At 43.0% G+C, this 27905-nt stretch overlaps 1 protein-coding gene and 1 pseudogene across 2 annotated transcripts in view; one reads left to right on the top strand and one right to left on the bottom strand.

Annotated features, from left to right (window-relative positions):
* Nucleotides 1–12617: 12617 nt before the first annotated feature.
* Nucleotides 12618–15897, bottom strand: LOC123729529 (protein ADP-ribosylarginine hydrolase-like; annotated as a pseudogene).
* Nucleotides 15898–17054: 1157 nt separating this feature from the next.
* rhg15 (Rho GTPase-activating protein 15) overlaps nucleotides 17055–27905 on the top strand; it is a 72208-nt gene continuing 61357 nt past the window's right edge. Inside the window, exons 1-4 of one of the 2 annotated variants that reach the window (XM_014165510.2) lie at nucleotides 17055–17211; nucleotides 18237–18408; nucleotides 23321–23386; nucleotides 23680–23829. In XM_014165510.2, coding sequence (XP_014020985.1) covers nucleotides 17198–17211; nucleotides 18237–18408; nucleotides 23321–23386; nucleotides 23680–23829 — 402 coding nt within the window. In that variant the 5' untranslated portion in view covers nucleotides 17055–17197. 2 annotated transcript variants of the gene reach the window in all.

Raw genomic sequence — 27905 nt, 5'->3', positions numbered from 1 at the left:
TACCATTCTCCATCTCTCTGTCTCTCTCTCTTTCTCTCTCTCCCATTTTCCATGTCTCTCTCTCCCATTCTCCATCTCTATCTCTCGCTTTCTCTCTTTCTCTCACCAGCTCTCTCTCTCTTTCTCCTATTCTCTATCTCTCACTCTCCATCTATCTCTCGCTCTCTCTCCCATTCTCCATCTCTCGCTCTCCCATTCTCCAGCTCTCTCTCTCTCGCTCTCCACCTCTCTCTCTCTCTCTCTCTCTCTCGCATTCTCCATCTATCTCTTGCTATCATCTCTCTCTCTCTCTCTTTTTCTCTCTCTCTCTTTTTCTCACTCTCACTCTCTCTATCTCTCTCCCATTCTACATTGCTCTCTCTAAATCTATCTATAGTGCCTTGCAAAAGTATTCATCCCCCTTGGTGTTTATTTCTTATTTTGTTGCATTACAACCTGTAATTTAAATGGATTTGTATTTGGATTTAATGTAATGGACATACACAAAATAGTCCAAATTGGGGAAGTGAAATGAAAAAAAGAACTTGTTTTAAAAAAATGTAACAAATTTAAAACTGAAAAGTGGTGCGTGCATATGTATTCACCCCCTTTGCTATGAAGCCCCTAAATAAGATCTGGTGCAACCAATTACCTTCAGAAGTCACATAATTAGTTTAATAAAGTCCACCTGTGTGCAATCTAAGTGTCACATGATCTGTCACATGTCTCGGTATATATACACCTGTTCTGAAAGGCCCCAGAGTCTGCAACACCAAGCAAGCGGCACCATGAAGACCAAGGAGCTCTCCAAACAGGTCAGGGACACAGTTGTGGAGAAGTACAGATCAGGATTGGGTTATAAAAAAATATCACAGAGCACAATTAAATCCACTCTTAAAAAATTGAAAGAATATGGCACCACAACAAACCTGCCAAGAGAGGGCCGCCCACCAAACTCACAGACCAGGCAAGGAGGGCATTAATCAGAAAGGCAACAAAGAGACCAAAGATAACCCTGAAGGAGCTGCAAAGCTCCACAGTGGAGATTGGAATATCTGTCCATAGGATCATTTCAAGCAGTACATGCCACAGAGCTGGGCTTTACGGAAGAGTGGCCAGAAAAAAGCCATTGCTTAAAGAAAAAAATAAGCAAACATGTTTGGTGTTCGCCAACAGGCATGTGGGAGACTCCCCAAACATATGGAAGAAGGTACTCTGGTCAGATGAGAATAAAATTGAGCTTTTTGGCCATCAAGGAAAACACTATGTCTGGCGCAAACCCAACACCTCTCATCACCCTGAAAATACCATCCACCGAGTGAAGCATGGTGGTGGCAGCATCATGCTGTGGGGACGGTTTTCATCGGCAGGGACTGGGAAACTGGTCAGAATTGAAGGCATGATGGATGTCGCTAAATACAGGGAAATTCTTGAGGGAAACCTGTTTGTCTTCCAGAGATTTAAGCTGGGACGGAGGCTCACCTTCCAGCAGGACAATGACCCTAAGCATACTGCAAAAGCAACACTCGAGTGGTTTAAGGGGAAACATTTAAATGTCTTGGAATAGCCTAGTCAAAGTCCAGACCTCAATCCAATTGAGAATCTGTGGTATGAGTTAAAGATTGCTGTAGACCAGCAGAACCCATCCAACTTGAAGGAGCTGGAGCAGTTTTGCCTTGAAGAATGGGCAAAAATCCCAGTGGCTAGATGTGCCAAGCTTATAGAGACATACCCCAAGAGACTTTCAGATGTAATTGCTGCAAAAGGTGGCTCTACAAAGTATTGACTTTGGGGGGGTGAATAGTTATGCACACTCAAGTTTTTTTGGTATTTTTGGTCTGTTTCACAATAAAAAATATTTTGCATCTTCAAAGTGGTAGGCATGTTGTGTAAATTAAATGATACAAACCCCTTAAAAAATCTATTTTAATTCCAGGTTGTAAGGCAATTAAATAGGAAAAATGCCAAGGGGGTGAATACTTTCGCAAGCCACTGTATCTCTTGCGCTCTCTCTCTCTCTCTCTCTCTCTCATTCTACATCGCTCTATCTCTCGCTCTCCATCTCCTTCTCTCTTTCCATCTATATCTCTCACTCTTTCTATCTCTCTCTTCAGCTCTCTCTTCCCTTTTTCAACTCTCTCTCCTGCTTTTTGCTCCTGATGTTTTTTCTCCTCATTCTCCAGGATTGCCTCATCCTCCTGTCTTTCTGATTGCAGCGAGTCCAATTGGAGCGTGGGGGCTCCCCTCTCTCTTTCTCTGTGATCAAAGGGCCGTGGTGCTCGCTGCTCCAGGACGCTAGTCTCTCTGCCAAGCCACATTGTGTGTCTTTGAAACAGAGAAATGAAAGGAGAGATCGCATGGCTTACATCCAGGCATCACAGAGAATGTATCAAATTGGCTTTCTGAATGTTTTGGAGTTCAAAGGAGTAAGCCAAGTGTGGGATGTTATAAAAAGTGCACACACAATGCTAATGAATGTTAAGTAAACTCACATGCACGTGGGGAGGGCATGAGGTCACTGGGCCATCACAGGACAGTAGGTCAATGAGTTATAAGCGGCGATTTGGGGACTGCTCAGCTCAGCTCAACACACACACGTTATCCTGTTGAGGTGATAAGCTGAAAGCAGTGGGAATCCCCTTTGGACACGATATGTCCCTGCACATTTGGATGAATCCCTATGAAGGTTTGTAGAACGCTTACGTTCACGAGCGTTCACGAGTCCCAGCACACTTTGTGGGTGTAGCTAGCCAATGGGATGAGCCGCGCGCTGTCGAGTCACTGATAAAGCCATCCATTCCCCTTTTGACACCGCTTGTTGCCATGGTTGTTTGTGCCCTGTAGGTGAGAGAGTAGAACATGTCATGGAGAATACTCGGGCTTGGCTTTGCCAAAATGACACAGATATATTTTTTTAGGAAACGAGGAAAGAAGCAGCGCTGGAGTGAAGAGATGCTTTATATCCATGCTAGTGTGAACATGTGGAAGATGTTTTTGTCCTTCTGTTATTGGGGTGTGACTGTTTTTCACTGAAGTATGCTATAAAAAACACCTGCTCTAGTCAAGATTCCCAAGCACCACAAAAAACTTAGCTATAGCTCCCAAGCTTTCACGCCTCTCCTCTCTTCCCTCTGTGAGCTCTTCTCAGCTGTTCCCCTGCTTTGTCTGACGAGCTAACACAGCTAGCGCAAACTCTCTCTATTTCTGACCTACATTTCATTTCAGAAAATGTGTGTGTGTGTGTGTGTGTGTGTGTGTGTGTGTGTGTGTGTGTGTGTGTGTGTGTGTGTGTGTGTGTGTGTGTGTGTGTGTGTGTGTGTGTGTGTGTGTGTGTGTGTGTGTGTGGAGAGAGTGAGAGGAAAGAGGTGAGAGGCAGATAAAATGAGAACAAAGACAAATAAAAGAAGGTAATTATTTCCTGTGGGTGACCAATACTAATGGGTTTGTGTAAATGATGTGCTAGCATGGACTTTGCTGATAACTTCTGTACTGAGGAAACATGTACTGACTGTGACTGTGATATGTGATTGTCTCACCCAGCAATCTTAAAGATGAATGCACTAACTCTGAAAAAGAGCATCCGCTAAATGACTAAAATGTATTTGGTAGAACACTCTAGTAAGCTTGGAATTATGGTAACATTATGGGCTACATCAACAAACGGTATGTAACCAGCCACAGAAAATGATAAATAGAGATTATAGGCAGTAATATTATGATCATGTTCTTGAGGGTAAGATACTGTACCATGTTTTGATCCACAGTGTCACACAGTTTGAGTCTCGAATAATTTCAGAGCTTGTTATGACTTCCCTGTGCCAGTATCCACCGCATACTATAATCAGCCCCCTACATACAGTACATACCTAAAGTATAATCTTGTGAACTGGGATGTGTATGAGCTTTATTGTTGGGAAATGCTCCAAGAGGAAGTTTCATGTCAGGCTTTATTGCTCTGAAAACATCCTTCTTCCCTAACGTTTCCCCTTCAGACCAAGCTCTGGTCCAATCATGGCAGACGAGGTCTCCGGCTGCCCACGACTGAAATCACAAACTTGATGTGTCTCTGTTGTGCGTGTCACTCATAATCTCTTAATCGGGCTCCCTTCTGTTGTTCTAAGTTGTGGGAATTCTCCATTGGAATGAAAGGGGTGCAGTCTTAGGCCAAAGTTGACCAAAGAAAAGACATGCCCCTCTTACAGAATGTGATTTACTAAAATCATGTTTGCATAAACATACTCTACGTCTGAAATGTTACTGTTGTTTGGCCGATGGTAGCTGTGTTTTGAGACATTGCAGTCGTAGGTTTCCATTCTATTTCTCTTAGACAGGTTGGTGTACTCACACACTGATATGTTAGTGAAGGACAATGATACTAATGTACTTGGAAACTGCTAACGTGATGCTTGTACAAAGTGCACGGAGGGTTCCAGACCTTCCAGATTCCCAAATAGCGAGAGGAAACCTAGCCTAGCCTAGCCCGGCTGCAAATGACTTACAACTTGGCCCCACTTTACCTTGCAGCTCTCAGGAAGAAGTTTTAAAGAGGAAGTTTAAGAGTCTGATTAAACTCTGAGACCTGGTTTGGGTTTGGGTGGTGGGTAGGCTGGGTGCTTAGCTAGCTAGCGTGTACAATGGCGTCTTGAAGTTCCCCCCCGCCCCAGCAGGGTAGATTATAATTGGCATTGCCTGCTGTTTCTGACGGCCCAGCTACCATTTACGGTTCAAGGCATCATTAGCTGGCTGGGTCTCACAGAAAAGGAGTGAGTCCATGGAGACACTTGTTTTCATCACACACAAAAAACCCAAGCTGAATAAAGCAAAAAGAATGTCTATACTTTTAGACATATTGGTCTTAAATGACTACCATTGATGTTTTATTAGGTTTGGAAAGCTTGAAAGTAGAAAACATTGTAAACAAAAACAAGCCTGGAGGATCTTGGCATAAGGATATAGGGCTATACAGAATCTGCCATCATTACTAGCATGAAGCCGAGTATTACGCACGTCCAGGAATCATGTCTTTCATATAGTGGTTTTATGGTCTCCCTTTGTAAAAAAAAACGGTACATTTCATCTGTTTATCTGAATGTTCAATCTACAAATAAATTCCCCTAAGGACTATCAACATATTATCTGGGTTTTGATCTAAGCGTTGGCGAGGCCAAGGTCACAACGCCAACTCTCCCAAATGAGAACATTTTTCAAATGACCTAGAGATTACATTTTCAGATGGCCCCACTAAACATGCTACTCCTCTGTCCTCACATGACAGAGTACGAAGGGTACAGCCGCCAATGACTACTAGACATTTAAGTGCCTAACAAAACACCTTAAGGCAGCTAGGAGCCTAGATGGTTGACTAGATCAGGAGAGTTTCTGTTGACCTCCTGACCTCTGTTTATTGATCAGTGTGTGACACACAGTCGTTTCTCTTAGATAACGTGTTGTCCTCCACTGTTGGTTTATGTAAAATCTGTTCCCTCCCAAAGAGCTTTTGATGTTGTCAAATTTACTTTCATCACAGATAGGCTACAACATAGAATAAGGAATTATAATACTAGAATGGACATGATTTTAACTTTCTTACACAGATAGGCACTGTAGGTATCGCTGCAGAATGCTGTGGTAGCCATGCTGGTTAAGTGTGTCTTGAATTCTAAATACATATATATATATCCTTTATTTAACAAGGCAAGTCAGTTAAGACACTGGGACAATTGTTCGCCGCCCTATGGGACTCCCAATCACGGCTGGTTGTGATACAGCCTGGAATCAAACCAGGGTCTGTAGTGATGCCTCTAGCACTGAGATGCAGTGCATTAGACCGCTGCGCCACTCAGGAGCCCATTGACAGTGTCACCAGCAAAGCACCCCCACATAATCACACCTCCTCCTCCATGCTTCACGGTGGGAACCACATATGCAGAGATCATCCGTTCACCTACTCTGTGTCTCACAAAGACACGGCGGTTGGAACCAAAAATCTCAACTTTGGACTCATCAGACCAAAGGACCTATTTCCACCTGTCTAATGTCAATTGCTGGTGTTTCTAGGCCCAAACAAGTATCTTCTTCTTATTGGTGTCCTTTAGTAATGGTTTCTTTGCATCACTTGGACCATGAAGGCCTGATTCACTCAGTCTCCTCTGAAGAGTTGATGTTGAGATGTGTCTGTTACTTGAACTCTGTGAAGCATTTATTTGGGATGCAATTTCTGAGGCTGGTAACTCTAATGAACTTATCCTCTGCAGCAGAGGTAACTCGGGGTCTTCCTTTCCTGTGGCGGTCCTCATGAGAGCCAGTTTCATCATAGCGCTTGATGGATTGACTGACCTTCATGTCTTAAAGTAATGATGGACTGTCGTTTCTCTTTGCTTATATGAGCTGTTCTTGCCATAACATGGACTTGGTATTTTAACAAAGAGGGCTATCTTCTGTATACCACCCCTACCTTGTCACAACACAACTGATTGGCTCAAATGCATTAAGAAGGAAAGAAATTCCACTATTTCACTATTAACAAGACACACCTGATAATTGAAATGCATTCCAGGTGACTACCTCATGAAGCTGGCTGAGAGAATACCAAGAGTGTGCAAAGCTGTCATCAAAGAAAAGGATGGAGACCTTGAAAAATCTCAAATCTCAAATATATTTTGATTTGTTGAACACTTTTTTGGTTACTACATGATTCCATGTGTTATTTCATAGTTTTGATGTCTTCACTATTATTCTACAATGTAGAAATTAGTAAAAATAAAGAAAAACCCTTGAATGAGTAGGTGTGTTCAAATTTCAAACTTCACTTCATCAGATCATTGTGCAGGGATAGGAGGTAATTGAGGGCTGTTCTTATGCACGACGCATATACCACAAACCCCTGAGGTGCCGTATTGCTATTATAAACTGGTTACCAATGTAATTAGAGCATTACAAATAAATGTTTTGTCATACCCATGGTATACGGACTGATATATCACAGCTTTCAGCCTGTCAGCATTAAGAGCTCAAACCGCCAAGTTTATATATGTACATAAAGGCAGGGTTGTGCTCTGTTTCCGTGTCTCTGTTTGCGTGTCTGCATCCACAGGAAGCCTGTACTTCTGTACTTCTCACTGGCTGACCAAAATTATAATTGTTTTCCCTCCTCTGGCTTTGAACTACTCTGGAGGAGGTGATTAGTTTTGGTTCCACTTCCCTTACCTCTCTCTTCCCATCCAGGGCCTGTGACTCAGAGGAGAGGAGGGAGACTGCTGTTTTGGGGGAGGGTTAAGGACAGGGCAGAAGTCATCAAACAAATGGAGAGCTGATAATGTTGGTTCCTCTGGAAAACATTACCTTTACTGGGCCAGAATTAGCCATGGAGAAGCTTTCAGGTGACATGGTCCAGAGCTGTTTAAGGGGTGGGACAAAGGCCACTTGACCAAATATTAAAAGGCTTCAGAAGTACATTGACACAGGAAAAAACACCAATTTAATCTACACTGAGTGTACAAACATTATGAACACCTGCTCTTTCTATGACATAGATTGACTAGGTGAAAACTATGATCCTTATCGATGTCACTTGTTAAATCCACTTCAAATCAGTGTAGATGAAGGGGAGGAGACAGGTTAAAGAAATGAAACATGAAACATGTATTGTATATGTGCCATTCAGAGTGTGAATGGGCAACACAAAATATTTAAGTGCCTTTGAACAGGGAGCCAGGCGCATCGGTTTGTGTCAAGAACTGCAACGCTGCTGAGTTTTTCACACTCAACAGTTTCCCGTGTGTATCAAGAATGGTCCACCACCCAAAGGACATCCAGCCAACTTGACATAACTGTGGGAAGTGTTGGAGTCAACATGGGCCAGCATCCCTGTGGAACACTTTGAACATCTTGTGGAGCCCATGCAGCGATGGATTGAGGCTGTTCTGAGGGCAAAAAAGTATACTAAATCATTGGAATCATAGTTTCATCAAAGTACATACTGTTAGTAGTTAGCTAGGGAGGGTTCAGTGTTCTTAGTAGTGAAACAAATCAAGTAAACCCAATAATTACAGACGTTATGCTTGCGTCCCATCTTTGATTTAGGAGGACAAGGCTAGGAAGAGCCGTCCCAACCCTGAGTGATGTCAGGTGTGATCTGAGGCAGAGGTGATAGGGTTTGTGTCCCTCCCTAGGAGAGTCTCTGGACATGAATAAACCATAGTGATCCTCAGCCGAGCTGTTACAGAGGCTAAACCTACTCCCACTGGTCTCTGCTCTGCTCCTCAAATCCCTGCACCAATGAAATATGAATAAGAAGTTGACATTGCTCAAAGGTCACGATATGTCTGTTTTTGTAGTTGGTACTGTACTGTAAGACCAAGGTGGTGAGGTGGTTGGGCTGGTGGGTACTGTACTGTAAGACCGAGGTGGTGAGGTGGTTGCGCTGGTGGGTACGTGATAATGGCTAACTTACTAGCTACATTGGTTGAAATGATCAAGTGGTAGTGTAGGTTGTATGGTAATGAACCATCCACATCAATCACATCAGATGTCAGTCAGTCCAACTGTTTCATAATGATGGAAACATCGTTGTTTCTTCTTCTGATAAATCATGGCATTAAAATTGTAGTAACATTTACATAATAGTTGACTTTTGCGGCCATTTGGCTTCTTCTGGTTGTATTACTATAAACAGAAGCACTTGCTATGTTACTAGTCCTACAGTGATAATGATAAACCAAAGGTCTTATAGCCTGCACTGTATCGATGATGTGATGTTATCTATTGTCTGACTGTTTTTAAAGCAACCAAATAAACATTATATTTGTTGTTGCTAATGGAGTAAACATTTTGAAATAGGCCAACAGTATATGAATATGCCAACAGTAAAACGCATAACTATCCAGTATGTTAAGTCACTCGATATTGTGGAAACATTACTGTATATACTGAATCATACTACGATCCAAATATCTTCCTTCTGTTTGATCTGGGACATGCAATTACTTTTTTTGTTGGAGAGTGGAGATTGCAAATGTCATGATAGAAATTATATGGTGGCAATCATTTCCACTCTGCCTCACTGACATTCTCTTACATCCCATCTCTGTAAGCCTGCAACTATAGGCCTTCTGACCAATTTGTATTTGCATTACCAACCATGGTCATATACAGAGAGAAAGACAACTTCATTAATCTCCACTGCCTCAAATGTCAATGTTATGCCCTAGCTCTTGTTAGATATACTGTAGGCCAAACTGTATCTTCTGAGTAGACCAAACTGTAACTTCTGAGTAGACCAAACTGTAACTTCTGAGTAGACCAAACTGTATCTTCTGAGTAGACCAAACTGTATCTTCTGAGTAGACCAAACTGTATCTTCTGAGTAAACCAAACTGTATCTTCTGAGTAGACCAAACTGTATCTTCTGAGTAGACCAAACTGTAACTTCTGAGTAGACCAAACTGTATCTTCTGAGTAGACCAAACTGTAACTTGCGGGTAGGTAAAACGGTATCTTGCGGGTAGGTCAAACTGTAACTTGCGGGTAGGTAAAACTGTAACTTGCGGGTAGGCCAAACTGTAACTTGCGGGTAGGTCAAACTGTATCTTGCGGGTAGGTCAAAGTGTAACTTGCGGGTAGGTAAAACTGTAACTTGCGGGTAGGTCAAAGTGTATCTTGCGGGTAGGCCAAAGTGTAACTTGCGGGTAGGCCAAAGTGTAACTTGCGGGTAGGCCAAAGTGTAACTTGCGGGTAGGCCAAAGTGTAACTTGCGGGTAGGTCAAACTGAATCTTGCGGGTAGGTCAAAGTGTATCTTGCGGGTAGGTCAAACTGTAACTTGCGGGTAGGTCAAAGTGTATCTTGCGGGTAGGTCAAAGTGTAACTTGCGGGTAGGCCAAAGTGTAACTTGCGGGTAGGCCAAAGTGTAACTTGCGGGTAGGTCAAAGTGTAACTTGCGGGTAGGCCAAAGTGTAACTTGCGGGTAGGTCAAACTGTATCTTGCGGGTAGGTAAAACTGTAACTTGCGGGTTAGAGATAGAACTTTGACAGTGGGAGAGGAGTCAGAATGACATACTCTACTGGGGAATGTGTCGGCTAAAAGAGGGCCTGACACTGTGCTGACTGATAAAGACTGGTAGTGCTGTGTTGTGTTAGAACCAATCAGGAGGAAGACTATGGCACAGAGCTCTAGGAAACACATGTTGCTGTTGACATGCATGGTTCCTCATTATCTCTTAACTGACACCTTCCCTGTTGGGGTTATGATTTCACTCAGCGCAAATACACTCCAACTACCAATCTACCCACAGATTCAGTCAGGTTACAGTCATGAGCTTCACTGGTGATTTTCTTTTTCACACAGCATTTAGGGAAATCTGATAAATATGAAAGTTTAAATCGAAAAGACTGAGAACACTGCTTCTAACTCTGTCACTCTGCACTGATGGTCATGGCTGTTTGATGTTGTGTATGGTCTACCCCATCCCCAGCAGAACACTGCTTCTAACTCTGTCACTCTGCACTGATGGTCATGGCTGTTTGATGTTGTGTATGGTCTAACCAATCCCCAGCAGTTGTTGACAGCTTGTCCTGGAGAGCTTGTTGCTACTTGTAAGTCACCCTTTGACCTCCTTTATGGAGTTCGTTCCTTATTGTTCACCTGAATACCGCAAATATCAGGTGATTATGACACACCACATCCTCATAACCTAAAGACAATCGACCAGAGCATACTACCTCTGCAGTGTCAATAACAGTATTACATGAAATAAAACTCCTCATATTTACTGTGAGGCTGTCGCTCGTCTCCTCCCTGTTGTGAGTTGAGGACTATGTCTCCTGTGTGTTCTGTGTGTTCTGTCCATTAAACAGAGCTGGAGGTGGAAGAGCTTCTAATTACAGCAGCCAGCAGGACTCACACAGCCCACAACCATCACTGGAATGTGAACAGGCAGCTCCAGACATGTTGGGTTAAACACAGCCTGCCAAGCTAGGGGGAGGTGGAGGTGTTGGGAGGATGTGTGTGTGTGTGTGTGTGTGTGTGTGTGTGTGTGTGTGTGTGTGTGTGTGTGTGTGTGGTGTGTGTGTGTGTGTGTGTTGTGTGTGTCTACGTGTGTGTCTACGTGTGTGTCTACATGTTTGTGTGTCTACGTCAGAAATGACAAAATACTCTACGAATTAACCCATAATGGTAAGGTGTGTGTTGTTGACATGACATTCGGTGGAACATTTCTCAGGTTGTCTATCCAGTTTGTCTTCAAAAATAAGACTAACACCTTAACAATGATTCAGATTTTTCCAAGACATAGGCAGTAGTGGTGTGTGGGTAAAATCACTGGGGAAGCCAGAAAAAAAGCCATATGACAACCTGTGTGTTCTGATAATTGTGTTGTTTGCTCTATAAACTGGCTTGGTGTGCTCACTCAGTTTAGTTGAGCTCACTCAGTTTAGCTCAATGCTGATTGGCTAATATTTTATACTTTTTTTATCAAGCGAGCCCAAATGCTCGCTGGCTTCCCTTGCATTCAATGCCACGGGCGGCAACAATGTCATACTGTTTCTGACCAAACAGCATCAGATAGATGGCCTACACATACAGAGACAGAGGGGCGCTGTTTCGCTCGCTCGGATGCTTTCTCCAGTGAGATACATTTAGCCTGTGGCAAATTGAAGGAAAATGATGAAACACATACAGATGAAAAATTATTATTTTTATTATTTTACACATTATTTTATGTATTTTATGTATTTATGTATTTGTATATATTTTATGTATTTAAAAAAATGCTTCCCTTGGCATCCAGGAATATACACCACTGGACATAGGCTACTCTTAAGTTATCAGCAGACAGGAAAATGTACTTCAAGTTCCAAAGCAGCCATTTTCCTCTCAATAGCAAATACTTTTTGGGTAACAATTAAATACCTTACTGTGATTGTTTTCAATTAAAATCGTCAAGAATAAACAAAAATAGCTTCTTAGCAAAAATCATTTTCTCAAGCAAGAATTTCGCTAGTACTGTTTGGGAGTGAGGAGGGGTAAACTGAAAACTAGCAGGACAAAACTCCATCCCACCAATAAAGGCTGAAATTTCAGGTGGTCTTTACAAAATGCACTTACATTAAAAGGGCATTACCATAATTTTCTCAATTCCACAGTATTATTCCAACCTCATGAGAGAGAGAGAGATTTGTTTAGTCACACTGCCACCCCCTGGTCACCACTGTACTTGCAGTCTTCATGTTGAAGATGTACACAATAACATCAGTCTAATCTGAAATAAAACAATCACTTTTTACACTGCCATAGCTTAAATACTACAACATTAGCACAACAACTGTAGCATTATGTATGTTAGTAAAGGATTGATTCTAGGCTGGAAATGTATTTGTTTATTGCCATAAGTGAAAATGTTTGAGCAAATTCTGTAGATGCTAATGGCTCTACATGTGGTCAGTAGTTGGACTGCAGCTTGAGATAATCGCTATTCTCTTACTAACATTTACACATCCAGTCATATTCTTTAAAACAAATAAAATAAAAATCAAGGGATGAAAAAATGTAAGCATTAAACATTTTTAAAGCAGCTGAAATTACTAATCAACTGCAGGAAATCTAATGGAGTTCATCTTTAACCAGCTATTGGTTTACTTTGCATCACTCTTTCTCAGTACCAAGAGGGTTTCCCCTGAGCTCATATAGCTGCTGCCCAAGCCTGGCTAGCGTGTCATGATACTCCAGCCTATGATATTTGCTCTCTGGCACCCCTCTGAAGCCAAACAGCGTGCCCCACCAGGCAGCAGCGATCGCGGATGTGGAGTCGCTGTTCCCACCGTGGAAGAAGCCGTGATTGGCCAACTCAACCAAGGAGTCGCCTGCCTTTAGGAGGGAGTCGTAAGCTATTATGGGAGCATTGTGCCCACTGGCGCCACATATACCCTGGAAGCTCACCTCCCTATAGAAACACTACCTGTCCTTCACTCCGTCGCGCTCTGGAAACTGGGGTTTGCTCTTCCCATTCAGTATGCCTCTCTTTTCCAAATAGGCTCTCCACTGAGTCCCAAAGTAGTCCCTGGTAGTTAGAAAATGTTGTGTAAACAAACGGGACAATCTCATGGGAATATGTCACATTGGGCCTGTGAGGTGGTGGTGGGTCAGACGCCCACTCTCCACACTGACTGCTGTCAGCATGTGCTCCTACTCAAGTGCAGGCCAATACACATGGCCCTCACGGCTGCCCACACCCTCCACCCTTCCTGCAGAAGGAATCTTAATGCCCCTCTCAGCTCTCCATATGTGCCTGGCAACGCTGTCAATACAGCAGAGAGAGAGGGAGTATAATTCTTGCATTGAAGGGAGATCAACATGTTTGTTTAAGTGTGCCGTGCCCCAGCGTGCAGAAACATTGACACTCCTTTGGGTGTCCTGTTTACATTGTGACAACAAGACATGACATTACATTTAAGTCATTTAGCAGACGCTCTTATCCAGAGCGACTTACAAAATGGTGCATTCACCTTATGATATCCAGTGGAACAACCACTTTACAATAGTGCATCTAAATATTTTAAGGGGGGGGGGGGGGGGTTAGAAGGATTACTTTATCCTATCCTAGGTATTCCTTAAAGAGGTGGGGTTTCAGGTGTCTCCGGAAGGTGGTGATTGACTCCGCTGTCCTGGCGTCGTGAGGGAGCTTGTTCCACCATTGGGGTGCCAGAACAGCGAACAGTTTTGACTGGGCTGAGCGGGAACTGTGCTTCCTCAGAGGTAGGGGGGCCAGCAGGCCAGTGGTGGATGAACGCAGTGCCCTTGTTTGGGTGTAGGGCCTGATCAGAGCCTGAAGGTATGGAGGTGCCGTTCCCTTCACAGCTCCGTGACGCACACAGAAATTGAAAGTTGACGCACAACAGAAAAAAACACTGCATTTATGACTCTCTACAGTGCCTTCGGAAGGTAATCAGACCCCTCAACTTTTTTTCATATTTTATTAGGTTACAGCCTTATTCTAAAATTGATTCAATTGTTTTTTTACCCTTATCAATCTACATACAATACCCCATAATGACAAAGCAAAAAGATTTTCAGACATTTTAGCAAATATGTTAAATATAAAAAACAGAAATATCACATTTACATAAGTATTCAGATCCTTTACTCAGTACTTTGTTGAAGCATCTTTGGCAGCGATCACAGCCTCGAGTCTTCTTGGGTGTGACGCTACAAGCTTGGCACACCTGTATTTGGGGAGTTTCTCTAATCCTTCTCTGCAGATCCTCTCAAGCTCTGTCAGGTTGGATGGGGAGCGTTGCTGCACAGCTATTTTCAGGTCTCTCCAGAGATGTTCGATCGGGTTCAAGTCCGGACTCTGACTGGGTCACTCATATTCAGAGACTTGTCCTGAAGCCACTCCTGTGTTGTCTTGGCTGTGTGCTTAGGTTCATTGTCCTGTTGGAAGGTGAACCTTCACCCCAGTCTGAGGTCCTGAGCGCTCTGGAGCAGGTTTTCATCAAGGATTTCTCTGTACTTTGCTCCGTTCATCTTTGCCTTGTTCCTGACTAGTCTCCCAGTCCCTGCTGCTGAAAAACATCCCCAATGCATGATGCTGCCACAACCATGCTTCACCGTAGGAATGGTGCCAGGTTTCCTCCAGACGTTACCCTTGACATTCAGGCTAAAGAGTTTAATCTTGGTTTCATCAGACCAGAGAATCTTGTTTCTCATGGTCTGAGAGTCTAGGTGCCTTTGGCAAACTCCAAGCGGGCTGTCATGTGCCTTTTAATAAGGAGTAGCTTCCGTCTAGCCACTCTACTATAAAGGCCTGATTGGTAGAGTGCTGCAGAGATGGTTGTCCATCTGGAAGTTTCTCCCATCTCCACAGAGGAACTCTAGAGCTCTGTCAGAGTGAACATCGGGTTCTTGGTCACCTCCCTGACCAAGGCCCTTCTCCAGCCAGCTCTAGGAAGAGTCTTGGTGATTCCAAACTTCTTCCATTTAAGAATTATGGAGGCCACAGTGTTCTTGGGGACCTTCAATGCTGCACACATTTTTTGGTACACTTCCCCAGATCTGTGCCTCGACGCAATCCTGTCTTGGAGCTCTACGGACAATTCCTTCGACCTCATGGCTTGGTTTTTGCTCTGACATGCACTGTCAACTGTGGGACCTTATATAGACAGGTGTGTGCCTTTCCAAATCATATCCAATCAATTGAATTTACCACAGGTGGACTCCAATCAAGTTGAAGAAACATCTCAGGGATGATCAATGGAAATAGGATGCTCCTGACCTCAATTTCGTGTCTCATAGCAAAGGGTCAGAACACATATATAAATAGGTTATTTCTGTTTTTCAAAAATCAGTTTTTACTTTGTCTTTATTGGGTATTGTGTTTAGATTGCTGAGGATTTGTATTTCTTTAATCAATTTTAGAAAAAGGCTGTAACGTAACAAAATGTGGAAAAAGTCAAGGGGTCTGAATATTTTCTGAATACACTGAACCTGCTGCTCTTCCATCCATGTCTTTCATGCTTACAATTTACTTCTCCACCAGGACTCGATACAGCAAAGCGAGGGACACCCTCTCCCCCTCCACCACCTTGACCAGGAGTTCAGCTGTAGTCAAGTGCATGACAGTATCATCACTAATAGGGAACTCTTTGGCATCCAGCTTCTCTAGACTTCCTATCTTCTGCATTTCCTCATGGATAAGCGCTCCATCATTCTCAAATGTCTCCTGCTCCGCTCAGCACCTCTGTTCCAGGGGAACCTCCTCTGAAATGCTGAGATCTGGTTGGAATGACGGTTATAGTGGGGGTGGTGTTCAATTACTTATGTTAAAAAATACCTATACATTTAAAATACAGAAAAAAATAAATTTTAGGCTGTTGAGATGAGATAAGGATACACTGTCCCATATGTGAATTACTGAACCATTCATGGTCAATTCAGGGAGACACAACGTTACAGGATGTTAAGGTATGAATGTTTTTTTTTTATTTCACCTTTATTTAACCAAGTAGGCAAGTTGAGAACAAGTTCTCATTTACAATTGCAACCTGCGAATTGTGAATGTATTGTGTAGAATTACAGAACACACAATACAAGTGGAGCTCGTGCTGTCAATGGCTCCCTTGGACTGGTGGTGGATCTTAGAGACTTATGTAGGTGGAACTTGAACGTTTGTTCCCTTCATGTGATTCTATACCTTAGATTTTGCCTTCTCAGTCTCCACCGTTTCTCAGCTCCATACAAGGCAACAAGGCCTTCACATGAGTTATGACGAACACTTCCTGGATTGAAGGCCAATGGGATTGCGATTGTGAAATTGCAATTGCCCCATCTGCTGGAGGTAAATGGGAAATTCATTGCTCTTTGATGATTGTACACTTTACTCCCGGTCTATTCCCCACTTTATATGCCATATAAAACCTTTACAGGTTGTTGTGTTAACACTGGACCAAGGATGGTACCCATGAACACCATAGTTTGAATTGTTCAGTAAAATAGCTAGTTGTTCATTAGAAAAGTCTCTCAGGGGTGAATCACCCAGACCACAAGAAAACCCCAATGATGCCATTTCCTGATTCAACCAATGTCATCAACAAACAATTGTTTTGGGGCCCAGTAACTCTTTTGATAATGTTACCAAGTTAATTTACGTCTTTTGGGAAATATCTTGATGTAAAGTGGAAACAATTCTTATTGTGTACCTATATATTGGTAATGGAAGAATGCTGCTCCCTTGCGAAAAAATCTGTAAAAGATCACTGTAACCAAATGGAATTTAAATTAAGACAACGTTAACTGTAGTGAAACTCAGGTATGTACCATTATCTTTCAAATTGCACTTTTGGCAAGGGAGATGTTTTGGAACAAGCTGTTACTAAAAACATGCTGAAAAACCTACTCATACACCAACACTGCTGCAGGAGGGAGTTCATTCTGATCTACGTTGTTTTCAGATTGTGTGATGGACAGATCTCACATCTATGCGTGTTATTCATGTCTATTCAGTTCTGAAGTTGAAGTTTCAGTCAGACTAATTCTGTGCAAGTGGCATCTTTCAGGAAGTGGGGACGCGTAACACAAGTTCACATCAACTGTGGAGCAGCAGTGAAAGAGATGGTGGTTGGACTACACCACGTGATGAAACCTACTTCCTCTAAATATAAAACTTGCCCTCTTTCTCTCTATCTCTTTTCTTTTTGTGATCTGAGGGTGATTGATTTGATAGAAAGATGGCGGGGATGAGGTAAGAAAGACAGAATTCTAGTGTGTTTTGAAAAATGAAGGATGCTGTCATTTTTGTTTAATCATTCTTAAAAGTATTTGGAGTTTTAGTGGGGGGCCATTGGTGACTTATAGAGATGCAACACCTAGGCAATGGTATCAGGTGCCTGGGCCCTTACTTACTATATGCAGTTAGTCGGTGGAACGTTGTTGATACGTGTGTTATTCTTGAGTATTATAGTCCTGAATTGTTAGAACATAGTAGATGGTGTTCTACATGCAGTTAAAACAGGACAGAAGGAGAATTGGGGGTTGAAAATGTTTGAATTTCACCAACATTTTTAATTCTTGTCTCTTTTTTTCTTTTTCTGAAGCTTAGTATTTTTCTAATTTATTAACCTCGCTCACAATCTACAAATCTGTGATATCAATGCAACTGCATCCACTATCCTGTCTTTCAATTTACATTTCTGCACTGTAATTCTTTACAACATAAGCCTCATAACAATATCACAATTTGTATTACTATGGTCATGTTTACGGAATTGTTTGTGTTGTAATCAACGATGCGGAGAGATGTTAGGGTCTATGCAAACCATCAGTATACACAGCTGTTGATGTCTTAATCTGTTCACTTATTCGGGGTGTGGAGGTTGAGATTTGCTTCCTGTTGTGAGACACTTTGTGCAACGTCTCAAAAAAACGCACATTAGTTTAAAACCCAACACTGAACTACTATGTGACCTTGCTGGATGAGCCTTGGTATTTAGATTGAACAATACTTTTTTCAGTGGGTAGATTGTTTATTATTAGCAAGAAGGTGATGAGACAACCACTACGGAAAGTAAGGCTAAAGTCCTCAAGCTTAGACTACACTTCTCGCCGTGTCTGCCCTTAAATGTTCCTAAAAACAGTGCTTTAACAGCCTTCTGTGAAACGTTTTACATCCAATGATTCATTAGAAATCGTATCAATCGGATAATATTTATTTTTGAACAATATTTGAATCTGAACATCCCACTTGTGTTTTGTCCTCCCTTTGACCAGAATCACCAATCAGAGCGTAGGGAAACAGCCGCCTCTGATTCTGCCCCACCAGGTGACCGGAGTGGCACCAGGTACGGTCCCGATGCGCATCAAGACCTCTCAGAGCAGCGGGGATCGCCTGAGTCAAACCAAGTCCATGGTCCTGCAGGACCCCGACCTGCCTCCCAGAACTGTAAGTATAGGGTATAGGACATGTGCACATAGAGATGCATACACACAAACACATACACACACACATATATACACACACACACACACACACACACACGCACACACACATACACACACTCACACTGACACACTCACACACACACACACACACACACACACACACACACACACACACACACACACACACACACACACACACACACACACACACACACACACACACACACTGACAAACTCACACTCACACACACACACACACACACACACACACACACACACACACACACACACACACACACACACACACACACACACACACTCACACACACACACACACACACACACACTGCTCACTTATTATACAATGTTATAGCAGATTTGAATCTGCTTATTGAATGTTGTTTATCATTTGGTGAACTGTGTTTACATAAATTCCAGTAATTATGATTATAGCATTTATAAACCGTTGTATCACATTAGGTGATTATCATTTGCTTAATTGCGCTGATCTCTGTTTGACTGAGTACTTCCCTGTGGGAAAATCAGGGTAAAGATAAAACAGATGATGCAATTACAAAATGAGCAATCTGATGCAGCATATTTGAAATAATGTAGCTACCATGTTGACAATGAACTGGACATAACCCCAACCAGTTAATCTTTCTCGTAATCGGATACATGGTCGGTTGACACCTCCATTTAGCATAGTGGTTCACGACTGTATCATAGTGGTTCACGACTGTATCATTGTGGTTCACGACTGTATCATAGTGGTTCACGACTGTATCATAGTGGTTCACGACTGTTTCATAGTGGTTCACGACCGTATCATAGTGGTTCACGACCGTATCATAGTGGTTCACGACCATATCGTAGTGGTTCACGACCGTTTCATAGTGGTTCACGACCGTATCATAGTGGTTCACGACCATATCATAGTGGTTCACGACCGTATCATAGTGGTTCACGACCATATCATAGTGGTTCACGACCGTTTCATAGTGGTTCACGACCGTATCATAGTGGTTCATGACTGTATCATAGTGGTTCACGACTGTATCATAGTGGTTCATGACCGTATCATAGTGGTTCACGACCGTATCATAGTGGTTCACGACCGTATGATAGTGGTTCATGGCCATATCATACTGGTTCATGACCGTATCATACTGGTTCATGACCGTATCATAGTGGTTCACAACCATATCATAGTGGTTCACGACCGTATCATAGTGGTTCATGGTGGTTCACGACCGTATCATACTGGTTCATGACTGTATCATAGTGGTTCATGACCATATCATAGTGGTTCATGACTGTATCATAGTGGTTCACGACCATATCATAGTGGTTCACGACTGTAGCATAGTGGTTCATGACCATATCATGCAATACATTTGTCTATGTTTTGGCTGGAATAATACAGCTGCACATTTACTTTAAAACAGGCCAATGTGACCTTCAGTTAGTCTCAGTTTCTAACATGTATTGTAAACCTTCATAGAGTTTATTAATAATTGACAGCAACCTGAATTACTCTGATGATCACAGCCGAGGCCACGTCTTCATGTTTTGTTGTGTTGCTTGTTTGCTAATTATGCAGAAGATACTTGTTTGTGAGATGCCTCATACTGCAATAACACAGTTTTTCCAGAGGGCAGAGTAGAGGTACAAAGGCTACTGGAGATAATGAACCAGATCTTATGGACTACAAACATATTCACTAACACCTCCCAACAAACATAGCTCAGAACACAGAACGTTACAGCGTTGCTCTAACGTTACATCAGTGTTCCAGTGTTCTAGTGTAGAATGTTGTTCTGATTACAGCTGTCCTAGTTTTCATTACATTCATTACGCAGAGGGTCACATGTAGAAAACATAAAAATGAACGCTGTTTGTTACTATCATGTATTAGTGTGTGTTTCTAGAGAGCAGGGTAATTGTTTCTTGACCTCCTCCAATGTATTGCCATACGTGTTAAACCCTAGCTGGACCGTGGCCTGCTCAACCATCCTACACTGTGATTAATGAGAGATTATAAACTGGGTGGTTCCAGTCCTGAATGGTCAAATCAAAATCAAATCAAATGTATTTATATAGCCCTTCTTACATCAGCTGATATATCAAAGTGCTGTACAGAAACCCAACCTAAAACCCCAAACAGCAAGCAATGCAGGTGTAGATGCACGGTGGCTAGGAAAAACTCCCTAGAAAGGCCAAAACCTAGGAAGAAACCTAGAGAGGAACCAGGCTATGAGGGGTGGCCAGTCCTCTTCTGACTGTGCCGGGTGGAGATTATAACAGAACATGGCCAAGATGTTCAAATGTTCATAAATGACCAGCATGGTCAAATAATAGTAATCACAGTGAACAGGTCAGGGTTCCACAGCCGCAGGCAGAACAGCTGAAACTGGAGCAGCAGCACGGCCAGGTGGACTGGGGACAACAAGGAGTCATCATGCCAGGTAGTCCTGAGGCATGGTCCTAGGGCTCAGGTCCTCCGAGAGAGAGCAAGGAAGAAAGAAAGAATTAGAGAGAGCATACTTAAATTCTCAGAGGACACCGGATAAGACAGGAGAAATACTCCAGATATAACAGACTGACCCTAGCTCCCCGACACATAAACTACTGCAGCATAAATACTGGAGGCTGAGACAGGAGGGGTCAGGAGACACTGTGGCTCCATCCGATGATACCCCCGGACAGGGCCAAACAGGCAGGATATAACCCCACCCACTTTGCCAAAGCACAGCCCCCACACCACTAGAGGGATATCTTCAATCACCAACTTACCATCCTAAGACAAGGCCGAGTATAGCCCACAAAGATCTCCGCCACGGCACAACTCAAGGGGGGCGCCAACTCAGACAAGAAGACCACGTCAGTGACTCAACCCACTCAAGTGACGCACCCCTCCTAGGGACGGCATGGAAGAGCACCAGTAAGCCAGTGATTCAGACCCTGTAATAGGGTTAGAGGCAGAGAATCCCAGTGGAGAGAGGGGAACCGGCCAGGCAGAGACAGCAAGGGCGGTTCGTTGCTCCAGTGCCTTTCCGTTCACCTTCACACTCCTGGGCCAGACTACACTCAATCATAGGATCTACTGAAGAGATGAGTCTTCAATAAAGACTTAAAGGTTGAGACCGAGTCTGCGTCTCTCACATTGGTAGGCAGACCATTCCCTAAAAATTGAGCTCTATAGGAGAAAGACCTGCCTCCAGCTGTTTGCTTAGAAATTCTAGGGACAATTAGGAGGCCTGCGTCTTGTGACCGTAGCGTACGAGTAGGTATGTATGGCAGGACCAAATCGGAAAGATAGGTAGGAGCAAACCCATGTAATGCTTTGAAGGTTAGCTGTAAAACCTTGAAATCAGCACTAGCCTTAACAGGAAGCCACTGTAGGGACGCTAGCACTGGAGTAATATGATCATTTTTTTTGGTTCTAGTCAGGATTTTTGCAGCCGTATTTAGCACTAACTGAAGTTTATTTAGTGCTTTATCCGGGTAGCCGGAAAGTAGAGCATTGCAGTAGTCTGACATAGAAGTAACAAAAGCATGGATACATTTTTCTGCATCAATTTTGGACAGAAAATGTCTGATTTTTGCAATGTTGCGTAGATGGAAAAAAGCTGCCCTTGAAACAGTCTTGATATGTTTGTCAAAAGAGAGATCAGGGTCCAGAGTAACGCCGAGGTCCTTCACAGTTTTATTTGAGACGACTGTACAACCATCAAGATTAATTGTCAGATTCAACAGAAGATCTCTTTGTTTCTTGGGACCTAGAACAAGCATCTCTGTTTTGTCTGAGTTTAAAAGTAGAAATTTGCAGCCATCCACTTCTTTATGTCTGAAACACAGGCTTCCAGCGATGATGATTGGCTGACAGGTATATCAGACCGTATACCACGGGAATGACAAAACTTATTTTTACTGCTCTAATTACATTGGTAACCGGTTTATAATAGCAATAAGGCACCTCGGGATTTGTCGAATATGGCCAATATACCACAGCTAAGAGCTGTAACCAGGTACTCCACGTTGCGTTGTGCTTAAGAGCAGCCCTTAGCCGTGGTATATTGGCCATATACCACACTCCCTCAGGCCTTATTGCTTAAATATAACAACCCAAAATAGCTGGAACCCATTGTAGTGAATAAAGGACTCACTAGGGGTTTGGATTGCGAGGGTAGGCCTATCCTTATTGGAATTCCTATAAGACAGGCATTTGAACAGTAGAGGGCAGGGCAGCACAGTGCTGGAGGATAAAACTGAATACCAAACAGTACATACTGTGTTTCTATAGCAACCCGGATGACTGTTACAGAACACTGGTTCAACTATGTATACTCTCAACCTTTTCTGATCTACCTTTACTGTAACTACAAATATTACTACTACTACTACTACTGCTACTCTACTACAGGGTTTAACACATTTCTCATGAATCAATAACCATGCTGTATTCATGTCCATGTTTGTCTTTTGCCATTGCTGTTATATTGACATGAACTATCATGGTCTGATGGTGATTAGCACTAGGTTATGTGAGTTGTTTATCTGTTGTCGCAGAGTGAGTTCTCATGTCATCAACCACACTGCGTTCCCACACACATTACTGTCAGAGACTCTATAGGCATTTATGATATAGATGTTAAATAGGTTAACGCAGTGATGAGACATTCACACGTGTCACCATCCTCTTTTTGTATTGTAATGTATTGCATAATCTTTATAGCTGTTAAATACAAATTGGAATACATGGACTCTTCCCACTACCTGTATTGTTTTAATTTCACCGAACCGATTTTACCAGCTAAGACAATAAGGCCACAATCAAGCAACAGTTCTGTTTTGAAACCATCAGGAAAGTCAGCTCTTCTTCACTGTTTCTTCTGTTTTTCTTTCTGTAGATCTCTCGCCACCGGAGGAACCAGTCTCAGCATAACATTGGTGGAGCTGGAGCCGTAGAGACTCCTGTGAGTATGACAGGCCACCATAAAGAACTGTCAGGATGTAAGGAAGCATATGGGCAGAAATCAGTTTGGGTTATTATACTCTGTTACTAAATGGCTGTTATTAGCTATTATACTACACTAAATATTGTTTACTATAAATATGTTTCTGTACTTTTCATTCAGCAGGCCTATTTTACTTAAAATAAGTATATTTATTTGGTTGATACTGATAAAATAGAATGTGTCTGATTGGAATATTTATTTGACATTGATTGATAATATCTGTTCAAGGATAAATGTTACATGTATTTCAGGTTGTTTTGAATGGTGAATATTTGAATAAAGCCAAAATATCCGAAGGAGGCAAAAAACTGAGGAAGAATTGGACTTCAACTTGGGTAGTCCTGGACACAGATAAACTTCTGTTTTATAAAGATAGCAAGCAAGAAGCCCTGACAAATTTGGTAGGTCTTTACAAGATACACACACCCTCACACCCGTACTCATCCTCTCTCTCTCTCTCTCTCTCTCTCTCGCTCTCTCTCTCTTTCTTTTTCTCTCTCTCTCTCTCTCTCCCTCTCCCTCTCTCTCTCTCTCTTTCTTTTTCTTTTTCTCTTACTTTCTCTCACACTCTCTCTCTTACACAAACACAGTAAAGTACAAAGTGATGGTTCAGTAAAGTACACAGTGATGGTTCAGTAAAGTACAAAGTGATTTTTTATTTTATTTATTTCACCTTTATTTAACCAGGTAGGCCAGTTGAGAACAAGTTCTCATTTACAACTGCAACCTGGCCAAGATAAAGCAAAGCAGTGCAACACAAACAACAACACAGGGTTACACATGGAATAAACAAACATACAGTCAATAACACAATAGGAAAAAAGTATATATACAGTGTGTGCAAATGAGGTAAGATAAGGGAGGTAAAGGCAATAAATAGGCCATAGTGGCGAAATAATTACAATTTAGCAATTAAACACTGGAGTGATAGATGTGCAGAAGATGAATGTGCAAGTAGAGATACTGGGGTGCAAAGGAGAAAAAAAATAACAGTATGGGGATGAGGTAGTTGGATAGGCTATTTACAGATGGGCTATGGTTCAGTAAAGTAAAGTAAAAAGTGATGGTTCAGTAAAGTACAAAGTGATGGTTCAGTAAAGTACAAAGTGATGGTTCAGTAAATTACAAAGTGATGGTTCAGTAAAGTAAATACGAGGGGACAATGTTCAGTTACAGCCTCAAATCAACTTTCTGAGGGAATGCCTATAAGCATTATGAGTGCAAATGTTGAGTGAACATTTTAATTTACGTGTTTTCTTTTCATTTTTTAAATTCTTAAACTGGCAAATTTACTTTAGCTTTGATCCCATGGAGTAGAACTCACCCCCATCAAAATGCAATGAGCAACTGTTTACCTTACCCCCTTCTGAAGAGGACTGAGAGAGAGAGAGAGAGAGAGAGATAGGAACGAGAGAGAGGTAGGAGCAAGAGAGAGGTAGGAGCGAGAGAGAAAGAAAGAGAGAGATAGGAACGAGAGAGAGGTAGGAGCGAGAGAGTGGTAGGAGCGAGAGAGAAAGAAAGAGAGAGGTAGGAGCGAGAGAGAAAGAAAGAAAGAGAGAGGTAGGAGGGAGAGAGAAAGAAAGAGAGAGGGAAGGAGCGAGAGAGAGGTAGGAGCGAGAGAGAGGTAGGAGCGAGAGAGAGAGGTGGGCGCGAGAGAGAGAGAGGTAGGAGCGAGAGAGAGAGAGAGAAAGGAGCGAGAGAGAGAGAGAGAGAGAGGGGTCGGAGAGAGAGGTAGGAGAGAGAGAGGTAGGAGAGAGAGAGAGGTAGGGAGAGGTAGGAGCGAGGGAGAGGTAGTAGCGAGAGAGAGGTAAGGAGACGAAGGAGCGAGAGAGGTAGGAGCGAGAGAGAGGTAGGGAGAGGTAGGAGCGAGAGAGAGGTAGGAGCGAGAGAGAGGTAGGGAGAGGTAGGCGCGACAGAGAGGTAGGAGCGAGAGAGAGGTATGGAGAGGTAGGAGCGAGAGAGAGGTGAGAGAGAGAGGTAGGAGCGAGAGAGAGAGATGTAGGAGCGAGAGAGAGAGCGAGAGAGGTAGGAGCGAGAGAGAGAGAGAGGTAGGAGAGAGAGAGATAGGAGCGAGAGAGAGAGGTAGGAGAGAGAGAGAGAGAGAGAGAGAGGTAGGAGCGGAGAGAGAGAGAGAGAGAGAGAGGTAGGAGCGAGAGAGAGAGGTAGGAGAGAGAAAGAAAGAGAGAGGTAGGAGAGAGAGAGAAAGAAAGAGAGAGGTAGGAGAGAGAGAGACAGAAAGAGAGGGGTAGGAGCGAGAGAGAGAGAGAGAGGTAGGAGCGAGAGAGAGAGAGAGAGAGAGAGAGGTAGGAGCGAGAGAGAGAGAGAGAGAGGTAGGAGTGAGAGAGAGAGAGAGAGAGAGGTAGGAGCGAGAGAGAGGTAGGAACGAGAGAGAGGTAGGAGCGAGAGAGAAAGAGAGAGAGAGGTAGGAGCGAGAGAGAGAGAGAGGTAGGAGCTAGAGAAGGAGAGAGGTAGGAGCGAGAGAGAGGTAAGAGAGAGAAAGAAAGAGAGAGAGGAGTGAGAGAGAGAGGATCGACAGAGAGGTAGGAAAAAGAGAGGTAAGAGAGAGAGGTAGGAGCGAGAGAGAGGTAGGAGAGAGAGGAAGGTAAGAGAGAGAGGAGTGAGAGAGAGAGGAGCGAGAGAGAGGTAGGAGTAAGAGAGAGGAGCGAGAGAGAGAGAGGAGTGAGAGAGAGGAGCGAGAGAGAGGTAGGAGCGAGAGAGAGGTAGGAGCGAGAGAGAGGTAGGAGCGAGAGAGAGGTAGGGGCGAGAGAGAGGTAAGAGAGAGAGAGAGGAGCGAGAGAGAGGTAGGAGCGAGAGAGAGGGAGAGGTAGGAGCGAGAGAGAGATAAGAGAGAGAAAGAAAGAGAGAGAGGAGTGAGAGAGAGAGGAGTGAGAGAGAGGTAGGAGTGAGAGAGAGTTAAGAGAGAGAGGTAAGAGAGAGAGGTAAGAGAGAGAGGTAGGAGCGAGAGGAAGGTAAGAGAGAGAGGAGTGAGAGAGAGAGGAGCGAGAGAGAGGTAGGTGGAGATAGAGGAGCGAGATAGAGGTTGGGGCAAGAGAGAGAGGTAAGAGAGAGAGGTAGGAGCGAGAGAGAGGTAGGAGCGAGAGAGAGGTAAGAGAGAGAGGAGTGAGAGAGAGAGGAGCGAGAGAGAGGTAGGAGTGAGAGAGGAGCGAGAGAGAGGTAGGAGTGAGAGAGAGGTAAGAGAGAGAGAGGAGCGAGAGAGAGGTAGGAGCGAGAGAGAGGTAAGAGAGAGAGGTAGGAGCGAGAGAGAGAGAGGTAGGAGCGAGAGAGAGGTAAGAGAGAGAGGTAGGAGCGAGAGAGAGGTATGAGAGAGAGGAAGGAGCGAGAGAGAGGTAAGAGAGAGAGGTAGGAGCGAGAGAGAGGTACGAGAGAGAGGTAGGAGCGAGAGAGAGAGGTAGAAGTGAGAGAGAGGTAAGAGAGAGAGGTAGGAGCGAGAGAGAGGTAAGAGAGAGAGGTAGGAGCGAGAGAGAGAGAGAGGGCGTGGGTGGTGGGATTCTAAAATGAGCCATGCTTTTTGATGAAGCTCAGAGGACAAAGCCCTCTCTATTACTGAGCCCCACCAGAGCAACGGTCTGTGAGACTCCCTGTCCAATAGTTCATTATGAGCAAGAGAGGCATTTCCACATATATTGACATATCTCACCCTTTTCCGATGAAAAATTGAAATAGTGGTTATAGTGGAGGGCTGGGGTGGTGTTATAAAGAAATACAATTTCGTAATTTGTTAGTCTTTGTTTTAGAGTAGAATAAACAGTTTGTTAATCTCTTGTGTTACCATTTGGTCACTGTCGACAGTATTTATGTTTGGGTCTGAATATACACAATGTCGTCATCATCATACAAACTCAGGGTATGATCTCACCTGCAGCGTGTACATAGTTCTGTAAGAAGAGTTATTTATTGAGTAGAAACTAGAACGCTCAAATCATCCAACCAAAACAAGTGTAGTTTACTATGACTGAGGCAGGCACTGGAAGTTAAATATCACCTAATTTGTCCAATACTGTACCTGTTAGCCATGACTGTTCATTGAGTCTTCAGGGTTCAGTCTATTCGATGCTGGTCATGAGGGATCTCAGTAAGCATCTTTCATTGGCCTAAAATGGCTTGGTTACTGTTGGTTGTGACAATGTACTGCAATACTATATTGTAATACTATTGCAGAATGTCCTTATCGTCTTAATTTTCTACTCCATCTCTCAATGATTTCACCAGTTTTTAGATTGTTTAGACTTGCTGAGACCACTAAAGGGAATTATATCTAAATCAGTTTCCATGCCTTTTACACTGATTAGTTCTTGTTTGAAAAGCAACATATATATACAGTATATATATATATATATATATATATATATATATATATTCTAAATGACATTCTCTCTGCCTGAAAATTATACCATTCCTATTTTGATACATTTACACACTGCTTCTTTAATTCCATAGAATATATAAATAAGATTTT

Source organism: Salmo salar, chromosome ssa21 (genome assembly GCF_905237065.1).
Source record: "Salmo salar chromosome ssa21, Ssal_v3.1, whole genome shotgun sequence".
NCBI classification, from domain to species: Eukaryota; Metazoa; Chordata; class Actinopteri; order Salmoniformes; family Salmonidae; genus Salmo; species Salmo salar.
This window is presented reverse-complemented; position numbering and strand designations above follow the sequence as displayed.